Source organism: Dendrobates tinctorius, unplaced genomic scaffold (genome assembly GCF_039654945.1).
Source record: "Dendrobates tinctorius isolate UK_male_01 unplaced genomic scaffold, ASM3965494v1 ptg000020l, whole genome shotgun sequence".
NCBI classification, from domain to species: domain Eukaryota; kingdom Metazoa; phylum Chordata; class Amphibia; order Anura; family Dendrobatidae; genus Dendrobates; species Dendrobates tinctorius.
The window spans coordinates 21,059,895-21,077,044 of NW_027361688.1; the positions used below are offsets into that span (position 1 = coordinate 21,059,895).

Genomic DNA, 17,150 nt, shown 5'->3' on the forward strand with positions numbered 1-17,150 from the left:
GTGCCCTTTATACCTCCACACAGTAAGAGTGGACCTTTTGACCTTTCACATGATAATAGTGCCTCCATTCGTGCCTCCACAAAGTAACCATGCTCCCTTTGTGCCTCCACACAATAATAGTGACCCATTCGTGGCTCCATATGACAACAGTACCCCCATTTGTGCCTCCATACAGTCTCCCCCCACGTCACGTTTGCGTCAATAACAAAAAATGAAACTTAGATTCGCTTTACTAAGTTTCCATGATGAGCAATGGCTTCCTTGGTCTTCCACCTCCCTCATCATACCGGCTGACGTCCTTCAGTATTCCAGATCCCTGATAGGTCGCAGGCCTAATGCAGTCTGTGGCCTACCAAGCTAATGACAAACCTGGGAGCAGATGGCTCCCTGCTCCACCAAATTATTCAACAGGTTCCGTATCTTGAGGATGCGAATACAATTCAGAATGCTCACTGTCCAGGAGTTTTGCCAACTCCTCTTGGAATCTGAGAGGTCTCCTCTATTTCTGAGAGCCTATGCTATTACTTGCCTCTTCTCTCCTTCACACTTCTAACACAACCCTTGAATGTCCTTTTGGAGCTGTCAAAACCTCTTCAAATCTGCTTTCCCAGAGGCTTTGGAGGCACCTAAGTTGTCTACTCTTCCAGGAAGTTTTACCTTCTTTTTCATGGAGCCTCTCAGATGTTTCAAGAGAATTGGCATGTATGCCAAAAGCTGGGGTTTAGAGGATCCCCTGCCTCTATAACCTGTAGGGACATTGCCTCTTTTAAGGTCAAAGAAGAATATAATCCCTAACAGCTTTAGGCTAAGAAAGACCAAAAATAAGTTTAGGAAAAAAAATATATATATATACAAACACACACACGCACGTATATATAAAAATAAACCTGAGCCAAACCATGAGCCAGGAAGCAGTGTAAACATCCTCGAAGCACATCACCACCAAGCACTTAGTGTGTACACAGCGTAGGGAGGGCCAAGCATATTTCATGTAGGTTTGGCTGCAACAAATATCTCTCACACTTCCAGAGTAATGATGATTGACGGCCATAATCTCCATTAGGCCACCCAGACCACGGTGAGGAGTATTTATGCGTGCTCAGAATATATGATCAGGAAGCAATGCACGACGATATGTAAATATCTGTGCTATTCATGGTAACTTTATCAAATTCAGATAATTATTTCGGATAACAAACTCAATATTTATGAATCTGCTGGTATCTTGGTTGCTTTTTAGAATGCCTGAGATCATAGATTTCTGAAGTTCATGCTGCTTCAGCTTCTGTAAATTCCCTGAAGACTATATTTTTAAATTGTACAACTTTCTTATTCTGTTTTTTTTGGAAAGCCTCTTGAGGTTATTTGGTTCTAATTGTGCTAATCCAGTTGCCATAGAAATTCTTACATGTGGTCTAAAAAAATTAGCTCTCCCCAAAAGAATTAAAACTTTAATCGGAATATTTTTCCCAGAGAGCATTACCTGTAAGACTCCCGATATCAGTTGGATCTCCATAAGGAGATCCGCTACGCCTCGCGAGAGCTGTATTAAAGAATCTTATCCAGTCTACTCACTCTCTACTTGAGAGAAGTAGAAATACTCAAAAAGTTGTCTACAGATGGGTGTATCTGGATTCCCGAAATCCTAACTCATGTTTTAAAGATTGTTATAGGCTTATTCCCAACATTTAAGGCTATTGCCTATCCACAGCTTTCTTAGGTGACCCACACCAATCCCAACAATGGAGCTCTAAAACGCTTCATGAGAATGGAACAGTTGCACGTTTTAGAAGCCCATTCTCTGCATTGCTAAGGATCTTAGCTCACCAATTAGAAAGTTAGCACCTATCCTGTGTTGGTTGGGAATATACTCTTAAGAAACATTGAAAAGCAAGAAAGGATCTCAACAAACCCATATGTAGACATCTGTATTCTTGCTCCTTTCCAGTACAGATTGGGTATTCGTTGGCTGGTTCGCACTCTCGAGAGGTATGGGTTTTCCCTTTGGAGATCAATTTTAAAACCCTTTTCTTGGGACTGGTAAGGTCCTCAGCATTTGGATTCCAAAGTTATCACTTATCACCTAGATGGGTCAGATACTGCCTTACTGGATTGCTACCTACGGTAGGTACGGAAAGTATTCAGACCCCTTTAAATTTTTCACTCTTTGTTTCATTGCAGCCATTTGGTAAATTCCAAAAAGTTCATTTTTTTCTCATTAATGTACGCTCTGCACTCCTTCTTGATTGAAAAGAACAGAAATGTAGAAATTTTTGCTAATTTATCAGTTCTGATATCCTTATTTTTTTTCATTAGCAATATCTCGTGAAATATGGATGGGTGACACCGGTAAATTGGGAGGAGCAAGCATTTGGAGACACTCCTGAACTTGACTCAGCCCCTCAAGATGTTTCGCAGCTCATATCAGAAGGGGAATCAGCAGAACGGGATATTTTCAGGTCTTCTACTAAGACTGAAACTAGTCCGGCTTTTTCAGAGTCTTTGAAAAAATTTCAAGAGGCCAATGGACTGAATGCGACTGGAATCCTGGACAACCCCACTAAACTGGCCATGAACAAGCCCCGCTGCGGAGTTCCCGATATAAAAGCACCATCGAAACGTAAAAACGCAACCTTGAGTCTCCTGGCTACGAATGAAACTCATCATGATTCCTCACACACAGGAAACATTCGAGGGAAAAGAAATGTTTTATCCCAACTTGTCGACCACTTTAGAAGAAAACGGGATGACAGAGAAGTGGAGGAAAATGAAAATCCGATGAGTATTTCCAAGAGAACGTTGAAGTGGAGACTCATGGGGGAAGGATACAGCATGCAGCTGACGATCGAACAACAGAGAGGAATACTCAACACTGCTTTCCGCATGTGGAGTGAGGTGATCCCACTGCAGTTCGAAGAGGACCTCACTGGAGAAGACATAGACATTAGAGTTGGCTTCGGCACAGGCAGGTTAAACCTCTTCCCCTTTCATTTTCCAATGTATGAATTGACAAGACAGAATAATTTTTTAGAACATTCATCACTGAGGTCCACAACTATTACTGTAACCTAAGGTCGTTTCCTGGGATTGTTTTTGATGGTTCTTCCTTAGGCTAGGGTCACACAACCATATTTTCTTTCATCCGAGAAAATTGGGTAGATTATGCTAATCATACTTGGTGATAGAGTGATCCAATTTCCTTGGATTAAGAGAAGATGGAAAAAAATTCTTCTCCATTCTGTGCGTTCGTTAAAATCGATGTTATCCGAGTTAGACTCGGTCTGAGGAAAACATCGGAAATGTGGCCGGCCCCATAGAATAACATGAAGACGAGTGCTATGTGTCAAAACGATGGAAGCTACTCGTTAAATAGGGATAGACCACGAATACATATGGTTTAGGGTTTCTCCTTCACCCCTCCCTGGAACTTGCCTCCGTCCGCGCGGCTGTGCCCGGTCTTATGATTTAGAGTCAGTGATAAGCGGCCATAAAGGAGAGCTTAGGAAGCAGCCCAGGGGCAGACAAGGATGTCAGGTCTCCACCGCAGCTCCAGCCGAAAACCTCCAATGGAGGATAGGAGCAATGAGAAAATGGAAAACGGTCTTAGGAGCGCAGGAAAGAGACTCAGACAAGAGATGGGTTTAAACTAAAACGCGTTTCGACGGAGGATCCGTCTTCATCAGGTGGATGTTGTAGACGGATCCTCCGTCGAAACGCGTTGTGGTTTAAACCCATCTCTTGTCTGAGTCTCTCTCCTGCGCTCCTAAGACCGTTATCCATTTTCTCATCGGTCTTATGATTTAGCTCATTCAAGTACTTTCTAAACATAAATAGGGTTCCCAAATGGCGAGACCCATTGATGGCCAATTCCAAGGTAAAGACCATCCAAAACAACATGGCTTAGTACACGAGCTACAGACGGCCTTCAGTTTTCTAAAGTAAATAAGTAAAGTTCCTTGTAGACAGAATCATCTTCTGGTCAGCGTTATAAAACCAAAAGTACTGCCAAAGCAATCATGGTAGATCCTAAAGCCGCTCCATCTGGTCTTAATTGACATAAGATTAAATGGCTTTATGTGCTAATTTCCTCGTTTCTCGTAATGGGCCTCGTTTCTCAAAAGGAAAACCGGCTTTGTTGCCCATAGCAACCAATCACAGCACAGCTTTCATTTCATAAACAGCAGTGGTAGAATGAAAGCTGTGCCCTGATTGGTTGCTATGGGTAACAAACACAGTTTTCTTCTTACATACTTTTGATATATCTGCCACCAAGTTTTACTATTTTGCTTGATCTGGGCTGAAGCTCTTTCTCATCTGTGAACAAAGCCAGATGTGAAATACTGCATATTAAAGGGTTATTCCCGTAATGAAAAGTTACTACCTGTCCAAAGAATAAGTGATAAACAGTGGAGGTCTGACCACTGGAAATCGCTTTCAGGTCAGAGAGACAGTCACACATGCATGCCATGGTCACTGACTATGGGACTGCTGGAGACAGTCGAGTAGATCTCATGGCTTTTTTTTTTTTGGCAGTCCCATAAAGAATAAATAGAGCAGTGGCTCTCATTTGGGAGGGTTGTTTGTTTCAGAGCCCCGTTCTCAGGATTTTTGGGGGGTTTATCTTTTATTAGTAAATCTGTGACTAAAAATGTTAAAGCTAAATTTGGATTTTTCTCAATTGTTAAAGGGGATCTGTAGTAATCTGTTGGCAGAGTGTTATAGAGTAAAGTGAGCTGATATGAAGTTTTTTGGGGAAAAAATTCAGAATAGCTTATGATCCATTCATTTTAATTCCTGCTCATTCTGAGCTTAAGAGTCCAGTGGGCGGTACTAATTAGTGAGTGACAGCCTTCCTTCTGTAGATGTGCATACTGACATATTGACTGAATAGGACTGCCCACCGGACTCCTGTCATTCACTTTATAGTACTACCCACCGGACTCCTAACAATCACTGTATAGGACTTCCCAACAGACTCTTATCAATCACTTTACTGGCCTACCTACCGGACTCCTGTTAATCATTGTATAGGCCTGACCACCGGACTCCTATCACTGTATAGGCCTGCCCACCAGACTCCAATCATAGTGTAGGACTGACCACTTGACTCCTGTCAATCACTGTATAGGCTTGTCCACCAGACTTCTATCAATCACTGTATAGGGCTGACCTCCAGACTGCTATCAATCACTGTATAGTCCTGACCACCAGACTGCTATCAATCACTGTATAGTCCTGACCACCAGACTCCTATCTGTCACTGTATAGGCCTGACCGCCGGACTCCTATCAAGCACTGTATAGGAATGACCACCGGACTCCTATGAATCATTCATTGTCCCAGGTGATTGCTAGGCTACTAAGCCATGCTATTAGTCCCATACCTCTGTCAGACATAGCTTCAACTAAGTGTGGTTGGTTTTCTCTGTGCTTAGTGTTTTACTTGATGATCTTTTGTTGCCTGACCTTGGACCTCGGTCTGACCATCCGTTAAACACCTTTGTTCTGATCTGCTATCTTTATGTTATTTTTGGGTATTTTGACCTCGGATCGTTAACTGACTATAACTTTGTCTCTTCCCTCTTGTTTGACATACCCTCCTGGTTTTTGACCTCGGACTCCTTGATTATCCCAGTTCATGGATTGTCTATGAGAAGTGACTCAGTGTCACACTTGGCCCACCGGACCCCTGTCAATCACTGCATATGACTGACCACCGGACCCCTGTCAATTGCTTTATAGAACTGCCCATTGGAGCAAGGATTAAAATGAAAAACCTGGAAAAAATGTCAACAAAATTTATGTAGCACATGTCATGGCAGACAATGTATTGTGGGGCTGGCATCAGCTCCAAATAGTCCTGGGGAGAGGCCAGAGCTCACTGGCTTTGGTGGGGGGTATGGAAGACCTATAGTGATCTGACTAACTACGCTTAACCCTTGTCAAGCAGAAGGTGGGGGAGGCAGGGTATGTACGGTAATTTTACCATCTAAGGGCCTTCATATACCTGGATCTGCCATGTTTGTCAACTAGTCTAGTCAACTGAATTTGTACCCCTTTTTCTTTATATTAGTGGTCTTATTGATCTTTACTTGGAAAATCCAAATCTGATCATTGGAAAAGTTGACCTGGTGAAATAGATATTTTTGAATTTTCAAATTAATTATCAATATTGTTTTTTTTTTTCTTTTTACAGGCCAGCACCTTGGTTGCTCCCAAGCATTCGATGGTGTCGGACAGCAGTTTGCCCACGCCTGGTATCTGGGAGATATTCATTTTGATGATGATGAACATTTTGTTGGGCCAAGCAGCGAGCAAGGAATCAGCCTTTTAAAGGTAAGTCTTGGAAGGTGCATGTTGTCCTGGATTGTTTTTCTGGATGGAGGTGAGTGAAGAACGTTCTTGGAAAAGGCGACAAGTAGTTGGTTGGTTCCAAGGTCATTGATCCATTCCCGGTACTGATGATCATTACCGAGATAGGCATTACCGGAGAAATAGGGATGATGCATTGATGTATTTGTTCTTTTTTTTATAGGTTGCAGTTCATGAAATCGGACATGCCCTTGGTCTACCCCATATCAATCGCTTAGGATCAGTCATGCAGCCAAACTATACTCCTCAGGGGAAGCACTTTGAGCTAGACTGGGAAGACAGAAAAACTGTTCAGAAAAAATATGGTAACTGGAGAAGTTTCTTATGGGTCAATGTCTATCAATGGTTTCCATTAAATGTTTCTCAGAGGCTACCGGGTCCCAATGCATAATCTATAATGAGTCCTGCTTCCACAATTTAGGATTTATGATCCTGATGTCTTCTTAAGTGGCAAAGAAGCTTTTGAACTTCCTCAAACAACAGGGCAGAGGTGCTACTATTACCTCTGCACCCCATATACCTATAACCTTGATTGTTTTTGCCAATAGCCTTGGACATGTTCTTTTGTTCTGAAGCTTCTACACACATATTGTATGTGTTGGTTAATCGGTGTCTTTCTCGCGCTTAGGGACCTGTGATGGAAGCTTTAGCACTGTCTTTGATTGGGTGAGGAAAGAACGGAACTCTAGAGGGGAAGTTTTCTACAGATTCAACACCTACTTCTTCAAGACCGGCTGGTACTGGATGTACGAAAACAAGAGTAACAGAACTAGGTTTGGAGACCCTCTTCCCATCAAGACAGGCTGGAAAGGTGTCCCGGAAAACAACATTGACGCTTATGTTCACATCTGGACTTGGAATATCGATGCACAATATTTTTTTAAAGGTATGAATACTAATATAATGACTAGGTGTATACAGGCATCCATTTTTTTCATGGGCAGATATTACTGGTTCATGCATGGTCGAAGCTCCACGGTCTACTAGGACGATGGAATCAAAAGGTGTGAAAATCTCACATTCTTTACCAGTAACGTAGAAAATAGGCACAAATAAAATGGCTTTTTTAATTTAGGATCCCTAGTTACAATTCTATATTAGGAGATTCTGAGTTAATTGAGTCTTTTTGTTCATGAACCTTATATATTGGTCATATTGGAAAGTAGCTACAAAGAGGAGGACCTGTCAGTGAATTACATGGACAGAGTAATTGATTTGAATGTGGAATGTTTAGTTTCCCTGGAGGTTATTAACTTACCATCAGGGAACCTAAGAATAAAGGAATGATTTTAGTGAATAACACAGTTAACCCCTTGGCACATAAGATTGTAACTATACGTCCAAACTGGGGTCCGCGCAAATGTAGAACGAGCACACTTTTTAATGCCAATTTTTCCTGTAACTGTGGCTGGTCTTAGCACTAGTTACAGGGGAATTTTCACCTCTTGCCTGCATAGCATACCTTATTGAGTTTCCTAGGATCCAGGATCTCTTGTTCCCTCCCTACACCCAACGATCCCATGATCACTAGGTCCGAAGAAGGAAACACTGTCAGTGCTTCCTAATCTGTATACACAAGGACTGTTGCAGTATATATATATATATACACTCACTGGCCACTTTATTAGGTACACCTGTCCAACTGTGTGTTAAGACTTAATTTCTAATCAGCCAATCACATGGCGGCAACTCAGTGCATTTAGGCATGTAGACATGGTCAAGACAATCTCCTGCAGTTCAAACCGAGCATCAGTATGGGGAAGAAAGGTGATTTGAGTGCCTTTGAACGTGGCATGATTGTTGGTGCCAGAAGGGCTGGTCTGAGACTTTCAGAAACTGCTGATCTACTGGGATTTTCACGCACAACCATCTCTAGGGTTTACAGAGAATGGTCCGAAAAAGAAAAAAAATCCAGTGAGCGGCAGTTCTGTGGCCGGAAATGCCATGTTGATGCCAGAGGTCAGAGGAGAATGGGCAGACTGGTTCGAGCTGATAGAAAGGCAACAGTGACTCAAATTGCCACCCGTTACAACCAAGGTAGGCAGAAGAGCATCTCTGAACGCACAGTGCGTCGAACTTTGAGGCAGATGGGCTACAGCAGCAGAAGACCACACTGGGTACCACTCCTCTCAGCTAAGAACAGGAAACTGAGGCTAAAATTTGCACAAGCTCATCGAAATTGGACAGTAGAAGATTGGAAAAACGTTGCCTGGTCTGATGAGTCTCGATTTCTGCTGCGACATTCGGATGGTAGGGTCAGAATTTGGCGTAAACAACATGAAAGCATGGATCCATCCTGCCTTGTATCAACGGTTCAGGCTGGTGGTGGTGGTGTCATGGTGTGGGGAATTTTTTCTGGGCACTCTTTGGGCCCCTTGGTACCAATTGAGCATCGTTGCAACGCCACAGCCTACCTGAGTATTGTTGCTGACCATGTCCATCCCTTTATGACCACAATGTACCCAACATCTGATGGCTACTTTCAGCAGGATAATGCGCCATGTCATAAAGCTCGAATCATCTCAGATTGGTTTCTTGAACATGACAATGAGTTCACTGTACTCAAATGGCCTCCTCAGTCACCAGATCTCAATCCAATAGAGCATCTTTGGGATGTGGTGGAACGGGAGATTCGCATCAGGGATGTGCAGCCGACAAATCTGCGCCAACTGTGTGATGCCATCATGTCAATATGGTCCAAAATCTCTGAGGAATGCTTCCAGCACCTTGTTGAATCTCTGCCACGAAGAATTGAGGCAGTTCTGAAGGCAAAAGGGGGTCCAACCCCTTACTAGCATGGTGTACCTAATAAAGTGGCCAGTGAGTGTATATATACAGGGATCAAGAAGGTAGTAAACATAGCAACAAGCTATGTTTATATTCTCTGTGAGTAGTCTGGTTGTGTCTCGCACTCCCACAGCTTCACGATGTCATGTAAGTTGTTTACTCTGCACTGACGTTTTAGAACGTCACTGCAGAGTAAAAGGTGGCCTGCCTGGACATTTAGAGTCTATGGACAGTTAAGAAGCAGTTAAGGAGGGAATATCAGGCAGGATAAATGTTCTTAAAAACTTTTCAATCTCATAACAGTTGTGAGCACTTATACAGGCATCATCTGGTCCAAATGCTTGTAACCATTTCTTAGCTGAGCAGGATACCCCCTACTAAACAAGAGTTTTTTGTTCTGACCCCTGAGGTAGTCAAATTTGTGGCAACGCTACTTCATACGCCCCATTTCACCTTCTTCATTGCTTCTTTTTTGTAATATTAACTTTGGTCATTTTCAATTACACATTCATCTATTGTATAATTTGTTAGTATACTTTGTTTCATTTACTATCTTGGACCTTCATACATTGCACAGATTCTTTCTACACTTTGCCACTCTATACAGTACGCTGTATTTTCTACCCCAGGGGGTTAGCCTTGTTATATGGTGACATAGGTGGTATTTTTCACCCCGACAGTTATAATGGTATTTTTTTATGGGTCCTGTATTTAGCTTTATGCTGTTATGCACTTTTTACATGTTTTTTTTTTATGTCACTTGAATTGTTTGTATTTATTTATCTCATAAACTCCAGGGCGGTTGTTAATAAATCTCGCCCATACATCAATATTTAGTGTGCTTGACACATTTTATGTAGCTACCTTTGTCTTTTTCCTAGCTTTTCTGTGTTTTGCTTGCTACATTGTTTTGTGCCACCTATTTTTTTATATACCGCGTGGTTGGTGCCCGCATTCTGTTTTTCTAAATCATAGCTTTCAGTCGACCATGGAAGAAACCAAAGAAAAAATTGGTGGATTTGTAGAATGGTGGATACCAACTTTCATCCCAGTTATTTTTTGGTTTTGGAAGGTACACAAGTTTGGCGTTATGACCCCGAGAATGATATGGCATATACTGAAGACTGGAAAAAAAACAAGTATCCTCAGCTTATTTCGGACGTCTTTCCAGGAGCCCCAAGTCCTGTGGACGCAGCTTTTTTTGACAAGAAGGACCGCCTGATCTACTTCTTCAGAGGAAACAATGTAAGTGATCTATGAAGCCCCCTACACATACAGCATGTTCCGTCCCATCACTTGTCGGACGGCTTTTGACGGTCTTTATTTCCAGCTAAGGTGGTCACTTGTACCAGTTTCCTATCCGAATAGGCCAGATAGGACAACCCCTATCAATTAATTACAAAAACTAATATAAGGTCTAATGGATATTGTTTCTCACTATACAGACCAGAAAATGCTCCCTGGGAAATAAGTATGCAAATTAGCTCTCCTCCCAAGAGGAAGAAACTGACTCTCTACTGCCACCTACAGGAGCTCAATGTCTGACCCTTTATTGCGCCTTGCCACGGGATATTTAACCAAACCAGAGTCTTCTCCAGAAATTAAAAACACCCATTCATAGGCAGTCGTTTCGGGGCTCAGGAATTGACTTATATAGGGTGGCTGTCTTCAGTTCTTCTATGGATCTTCTACTCCTTCCAGCGCCATACTGTCACCACTGCTCTCTACTGTCAATCAAGGAGTCAAGGAGCGCCATAGACTGCAAGTGCACTGATAGGCTCACCAGTGCACTTGCAAACCTAATTTGCATATCGAGAAAAGTCAAATTTTGACACAACGGTGCAGCAGATATCACTATAATAGGTATATTTTATATATTTTATAATGTTTTCCACTGCCCTTTCTCACCCTGCACAGGAGCAGTGATACGGACGGGTTTCCGTTATACTATACAAAGTTATCTGTCTGTATCCACCACTAGAGGGAGGTCAGGAGCTTACTGTATTGTGCAGAGAGCTCCCTCTAGTGGTGGATGCAGGTAATACGTACATATATGCAGGGGACTTAAGAGTTCTGCATCAGGATGACCACCCTCTTGCAAATAATAAGACCAATATTCTGCACCTCTTTAGAAGAAAATTGGAAAAAGTGGACAATTTACGTGAACAGCAGTACCTTCTCGTTGTGGAAGCAGGTGGAAATTGTAGATATTATAGGGGGGGGGTTTCCAGGATTTTACAGAGGAGAAAATGTTCTAAAATAAAGAAGAAATAACTAGATGCGTAATCCCCTGCGACTCTTATGATCTCCGCCGCTCCTGACCATCATTAATCTAACCACTACATGCATGCATTGGCCGAACCTCAGCACTGAAGCCAGTGATTGGCTGCAGCGTTCACGTGAGCGATAGACAGGATTGTCAGCACTGTGAGAGATTCAACATAAAAGTAATGGGCGTTTCTTTATTTTAGAACATCCCCTACCCATGACATTTGTCGACATATTGGAAAACCTCTTTACGGAGTCCGATATGGATAACCTTCCCTTGTGAAGGGGACAGGCAGCCAAAATTGCCTTGGTTAAAGGGATGATAATACAGATGGCCTATTCTGATGATAGGCCTTTAATATCAGAACAAGGTGGAAACCCTCTCCAATCAAGTGATTAATGACAGAACAAAAGATAGCGCCGCACATCGTGTAGTGGCCATAAAAGGTACTGCAAGCTCGTACTCATACAAGAGAATGGGAGAGAGCTTGCAGTACCTCTTATGGCCACTGCAATATGTATGGCACTATTACACCTTCAATCAGCCGATTGGTGCAGATGCCAGGAGTCAGATCCCTACCGATCTGATAATGATCACTTATTCTAACCTCAATAAATGTTAAATATAAAATATATATATTTTTATTTTAACACTTAATATCAAGAAAAGTTTCCAAACCTAATTGCCACCATTTATTCTAGGTAACGGCCTTTAGTATAGAGAAGAACAAGGTGAATGATAACTTCCCAAAGCGAATACTGGATGTCTTCCCAGCGGTGGACCCCTCGGACCATCCCGGTGGATACATCGATGCCATCTACTACTCCTACACCTACCAAGCCACCTATTTCATCAAAGACAGTTACTATTGGAAAATGGTGAAGGACCAGGACAGACAGGTCAACTCGTCACTGCCGGTAAATGGGCTATGGCCCCGGAAGAAGATCAACTCCAAGTGGTACGACATCTGTGACGTCCACCCGTCTGTTCTCTTCAATGGGACCTAGGCCCGGGAGGTTTCTCCTGCTCGGTCTGTCAGATCATTAGTGAAAATGTTGCAGCCCAGTGTTTATTATTACATTCCAGCCCCTCCGACGCTTCTCTATGTACCAGGACCGCGGAGAGAACAGGGGGCCGAGCAGTCATGGCCTCTAATACTTTGTGATCCGCTGCGTAATGTAACGTCTATGTAACTGGTAACCGTATACAATGTGGACTTTCCACAGCTTCAGTCTTGTCCCACATCTTAGTATTACATAAAATCAGAAAAACAGAATAGGACTGGTAACAGAAAGGTCACGAATGCAAAAAAAAAAAAATGGCTTCACGTACACGAGGTACAAGGTAGTACTGCCTGGAACTGTCCCTACTCTCTTACTCTGTAACTTGCCATTGATTTTTTTTTTTCAGTGGGCAGTTCTTATTCATTAGCATTCTACCAGCACTATATGAGCTGCACCTGCCATTGTCTAATGGCTTCAGCCCAAAACTAAAAATCTGCCTCTGTGTTATGTGCCTGTATGTAGTTTGACAGAAGAGGCAGCAGTAGAGAAAGACCCGTCCCCACTTTCTGTAATAGAGGCAAAGACCCGCCCCCACTTCCTGTAATAGAGGCAAAGACCCGCCCCCACTTCCTGTAATAGAGGCAAAGACTCGCCCCCACTTCCTGTAATAGAGGCAAAGACCCGCCCCCACTTCCTGTAATAGAGGCAAAGACCCGCCCCCACTTACTGTAATAGAGGCAAAGACTCGCCCCCACTTCCTGTAATAGAGGCAAAGACTCGCCCCCACTTCCTGTAATAGAGGCAAAGACCCGCCCCCACTTCCTGTAAGAGTGGCCCGCTTCCACCGCCTGTAATAAACAAAGACCAGCACCCATTTCCTGTAAGAGACAAAGACCCGCCGCCACTTCTTGTAAAAGACAGGCCTGCCTCCACTTCCTGTAATAGCAACAAAGACCCACCCCACTTCCTGTAATAGAGGCAAAGACCCGCCCCCACTTCCTGTAATAGAGGCAAAGACCCGCCCCCACTTTCTGTAATAGAGGCAAAGACCCGCCCCCACTTCCTGTAATAGAGGCAAAGACCCGCCCCCACTTCCTGTAATAGAAGCAAAGACCCGCCCCCACTTCCTGTAATAGAGGCAAAGACCCGCCCCCACTTCCTGTAATAGAGGCAAAGACCCGCCCCCACTTCCTGTAATAGAGGCAAAGACCCGCCCCCACTTCCTGTAATAGAGTGGCCCGCTTCCACCGCCTGTAATAAACAAAGACCAGCCCCCATTTCCTGTAAGAGACAAAGACCCGCCGCCACTTCTTGTAAAAGACAGGCCTGCCTCCACTTCCTGTAATAGCAACAAAGACCCACCCCACTTCCTGTAACAGGCCCACCCTCACTTCCTGTAATAGACAAACCCAACTCCACTTCCTATAGAGAAATAAAGACCTGTCTCCACTTCCTATGGAGAAAAACACCCACCTCAACTGTCTGTAATACAATCAAAGACCCACCCCCAATTAGTAGAGACAAAGACCCGTTCCACTTCCTGTTGATAAACAAGGATCCTATCCCCACTGCCTATAGAGAAAAAAATACCATCTCCACTTCCTATAACAGAATCAAAGATCCACCCCCACTTACTCCAGGGTCCCACCCCCACTTACTGACGACAAAATCCCACCCCGTTACTGCAAAGACAGTCCCACCCTCACATACTGCAGACTGAAACACCCCCCACTTACTGCAGAGACAAAGCTCCACCCCTACTTACAGCAAAGCCAGTCCCGCCCCCACTTACTGCACAGTCCCGCCCCCACTTACTGTACAGACAGTCCCGCCCCCACTTTCTGCAGACATAGCCCCGCCCCCACTTATTGCAGAGACAAAGTCCCACCCCCACTTGCTGCCGAGACCAAGACTTGCCGCCACTGCCTGTAAAGCAACACAGACTCACCCCCCCCCTTCTTGCAGTCTGTTTCGGCAGATCTCTGCTGCTTAGAGACGGATTACACTTGACAACAGGCAGTGGACAGCAAGTTAGACAGAAGGGGGACACCTATTGTTGCATTCTGAAGTTTTTTTTTTTTCCGTCTGAACTGTCATTTTGGGTAAAGTGTGTCCAATTAGGAGTCAATGGACATCAAATGCAGCTAAGTGTATCGAAAGGACAATGATCATTTAAATAAAAACAAACCTTTTCCCACCACTAGGGGGCACCCACTGCATATGGACTTGTTACTGAAATTGATGGAAGTAGTAAAAAAAATCCCTTTGCCATGAGCGTCCCCTAGTGGCAGCTGCAGACTGACAGATCCAGTCACTTGCCTGGATGCCTATATAAATGGAAGGAGGACGTTGGGGGCAACGGTATCCCATAAACGGGGCTCCCAGAATACATGTCCTGCCCTTTGCCATATCCCTCCCTACTAACCCGTCCACTATCTTACATAACAGAATACTGTGACTATATTCGATATTAACCCTTTGCCATCACTATTAATGCCTTCATCACCCTAGACCACCAGCCATACTGAAGTTTAACCCCTGAATGCCTCCGGGACCCCAGGGATATTAACAGAACTACTGTCACTAACCTAAACCACCGCATGTGAAAATGTGTGATGTAACCGTGTATAAGGGATACTTCCCCTTTAAGTTTTGATGGAGAAATGACGCAGGCATAACTTTTACTAAACTTTTTTTTTTTTTTTGGGGGGGGGGGACTGAAAACTTAAGGGAGAATCAGCAAAAGAAGAATAAATAGCCTTTCGTCTATATAAAATGTGTTTTTTTTTTAATGTTTATAAATCAGTAACATGAAACTGAATTGCGTCCCTATGGCAACACTAAATTTGACAGAAATGAGAATACGGAAGTGTTGTCATAAGGATAGAGCAGTAGTGCAGCCTCAGGCTTTGGACGTTTGCTGCTATGATCCGAGTAGTAGGTAGGTGGAAGACCCCCTTAACCTTAAAAGTGTATTCCCATCTCCAAGATCCTATCCCAATGTGTTTTAGATGTAATAATATCAGCAAATCCCTCCAATGAGAAATGTAGTATAGTTCTTCTGATTCGCTATGTCGCTTACCCCATGTGCAGGGCATTGCTGTAGCTTAGGTATCCATGGTTATGACTCATATAGTGAGTTAGTTGTCAGAGGTCGTAACCATGGATACCTAAGCTACTGCAATGCCCTGTACATGGGGTAAGCGACATTGCTAATCAGAAGAACTATACATTTCTAATTGGAGGTATTTGCTAGTATTACACCTACTACATATTTGGAGATGGGAACACCCCTTTACTATTATATTTATTTAACCCTTTTTCTTCCCGAATATTTATGTTATGATACATTTCTGAACTGTAATAGGAGTATATTGCTTTTTACGGACCTGCACATCGTAGATTACACCATAATTAGTTATATTAAGACGGTATTCCGACAAAGACACAGCATGCCCTTAATGGTTCGTCCGGCGGGGCTGTTTGTGCTGCTTTTATTTTTTATTTTTTTTTACTATATCCGCTCTCATGATAAGATTCCTTCCATGTTACATACAATATAATGCTACCAGTTGTTATACAGTGTACGATCTCAATCATGTGAATAAAGAGAGATTCACGACGTGGCTGTTTTATTGTTGCACACCATCTAAAAACCCATTTTACAGAGGCTGACTAATTTGTATGGGGGAATCCTGACTTTCCCCACAATTGGGAGCAAAGAAGGATTGGACATGATGGATTTCAATATGCCCAATCCTAAAATTCTTACCGGAGAATAAGCTGCTGCCGGAAAGGTTTGGCAGCAGCTTATTCCTTGTCTCTCCATTGAGTATATTTGAGCCGAGCGTGTATGGAGGAGGGAATGGGGGTTCTGAGAAATCGCTGTCGACTGAACATGGATCTGGCTGACAAGTATATAAAGTATATGGCAACCCCAAGAGGTCATCACCATTGTTGTAGGATTGGTACATGTCTGACCCTTATAGGATCAACCAATCATGAAAATCAAGTGCTGTGGCCCTTTTGCAATTTGATCAGAAGCAAACTACTTTTTAGATGGATCCCGTCAGCAGATTTTTTTCATATAAAATTAGTGGTACGGCTGTATAGGTACTTGTCCCCCGATAAAAATGACACTTTTTTTGTAGAGATCCGATGTGCCGTTGATAAGTAATTGAGGGTTGAAGTCATATGCAGATCAGGATGGAAGTACTCTTGGGGCGTACTTCATTGACAAACCCCCAGTGCACTTCCACCCTGATTTGCATCATCATCAGTATCAGATGGGTGGGAGTCCGGTACCCCGGCACCCGACCGATTATCAATATCAGATGAGTGGGGGTTGGGTACCCCGGCACCCGACCGATCATCATCAGTATCAGATGGGTGGGGGTCCGTTACCCTGGCACCTGACCGATCATCATAAATATCAGATTGGTGTGGGTCGGGTATCCCAGCATCCGACTGATCATCAGTATCAGATTGGTGTGGGTCCGGTACCCTGGCACCCGACCGATCATCAATATCAGATTGGTGAGGGTCTGGTACCCTGGCACCTGACCGTTCATCATCAATATCAGATTGGTGGGGGTCAGGTACTTCAGCACCTGATTAATCATCATCAATATCAGATTAGTGTGGATCCAATACCCTGGCACCTGACTAATCATCAATATCAGACTGGTGGGGTCCGGTACAACATCACCAACTGATCAT

General features: G+C 43.4%; 1 protein-coding gene across 4 annotated transcripts in view; it reads left to right on the forward strand.

Annotated features, from left to right (window-relative positions):
• The window catches only part of LOC141083535 (matrix metalloproteinase-21-like), a 48,973-nt gene extending 35,896 nt beyond the window's left edge, over positions 1-13,077 (forward strand). For 3 of the 4 annotated variants that reach the window (XM_073567862.1, XM_073567861.1, XM_073567863.1), the window contains exons 3-8: positions 2,317-2,965; positions 6,196-6,335; positions 6,535-6,676; positions 7,000-7,257; positions 10,231-10,403; positions 12,129-13,077. In XM_073567862.1, coding sequence (XP_073423963.1) covers positions 2,317-2,965; positions 6,196-6,335; positions 6,535-6,676; positions 7,000-7,257; positions 10,231-10,403; positions 12,129-12,434 — 1,668 coding nt within the window. In that variant the 3' untranslated portion in view covers positions 12,435-13,077. Of the gene's footprint in view, positions 1-2,316; positions 2,966-6,195; positions 6,336-6,534; positions 6,677-6,999; positions 7,258-10,230; positions 10,404-10,603; positions 11,214-12,128 lie in introns of those variants that run through there. The other variant, XM_073567864.1, reaches the window with a different exon arrangement.
• The last annotated feature ends 4,073 nt before the right edge of the window (positions 13,078-17,150 follow it).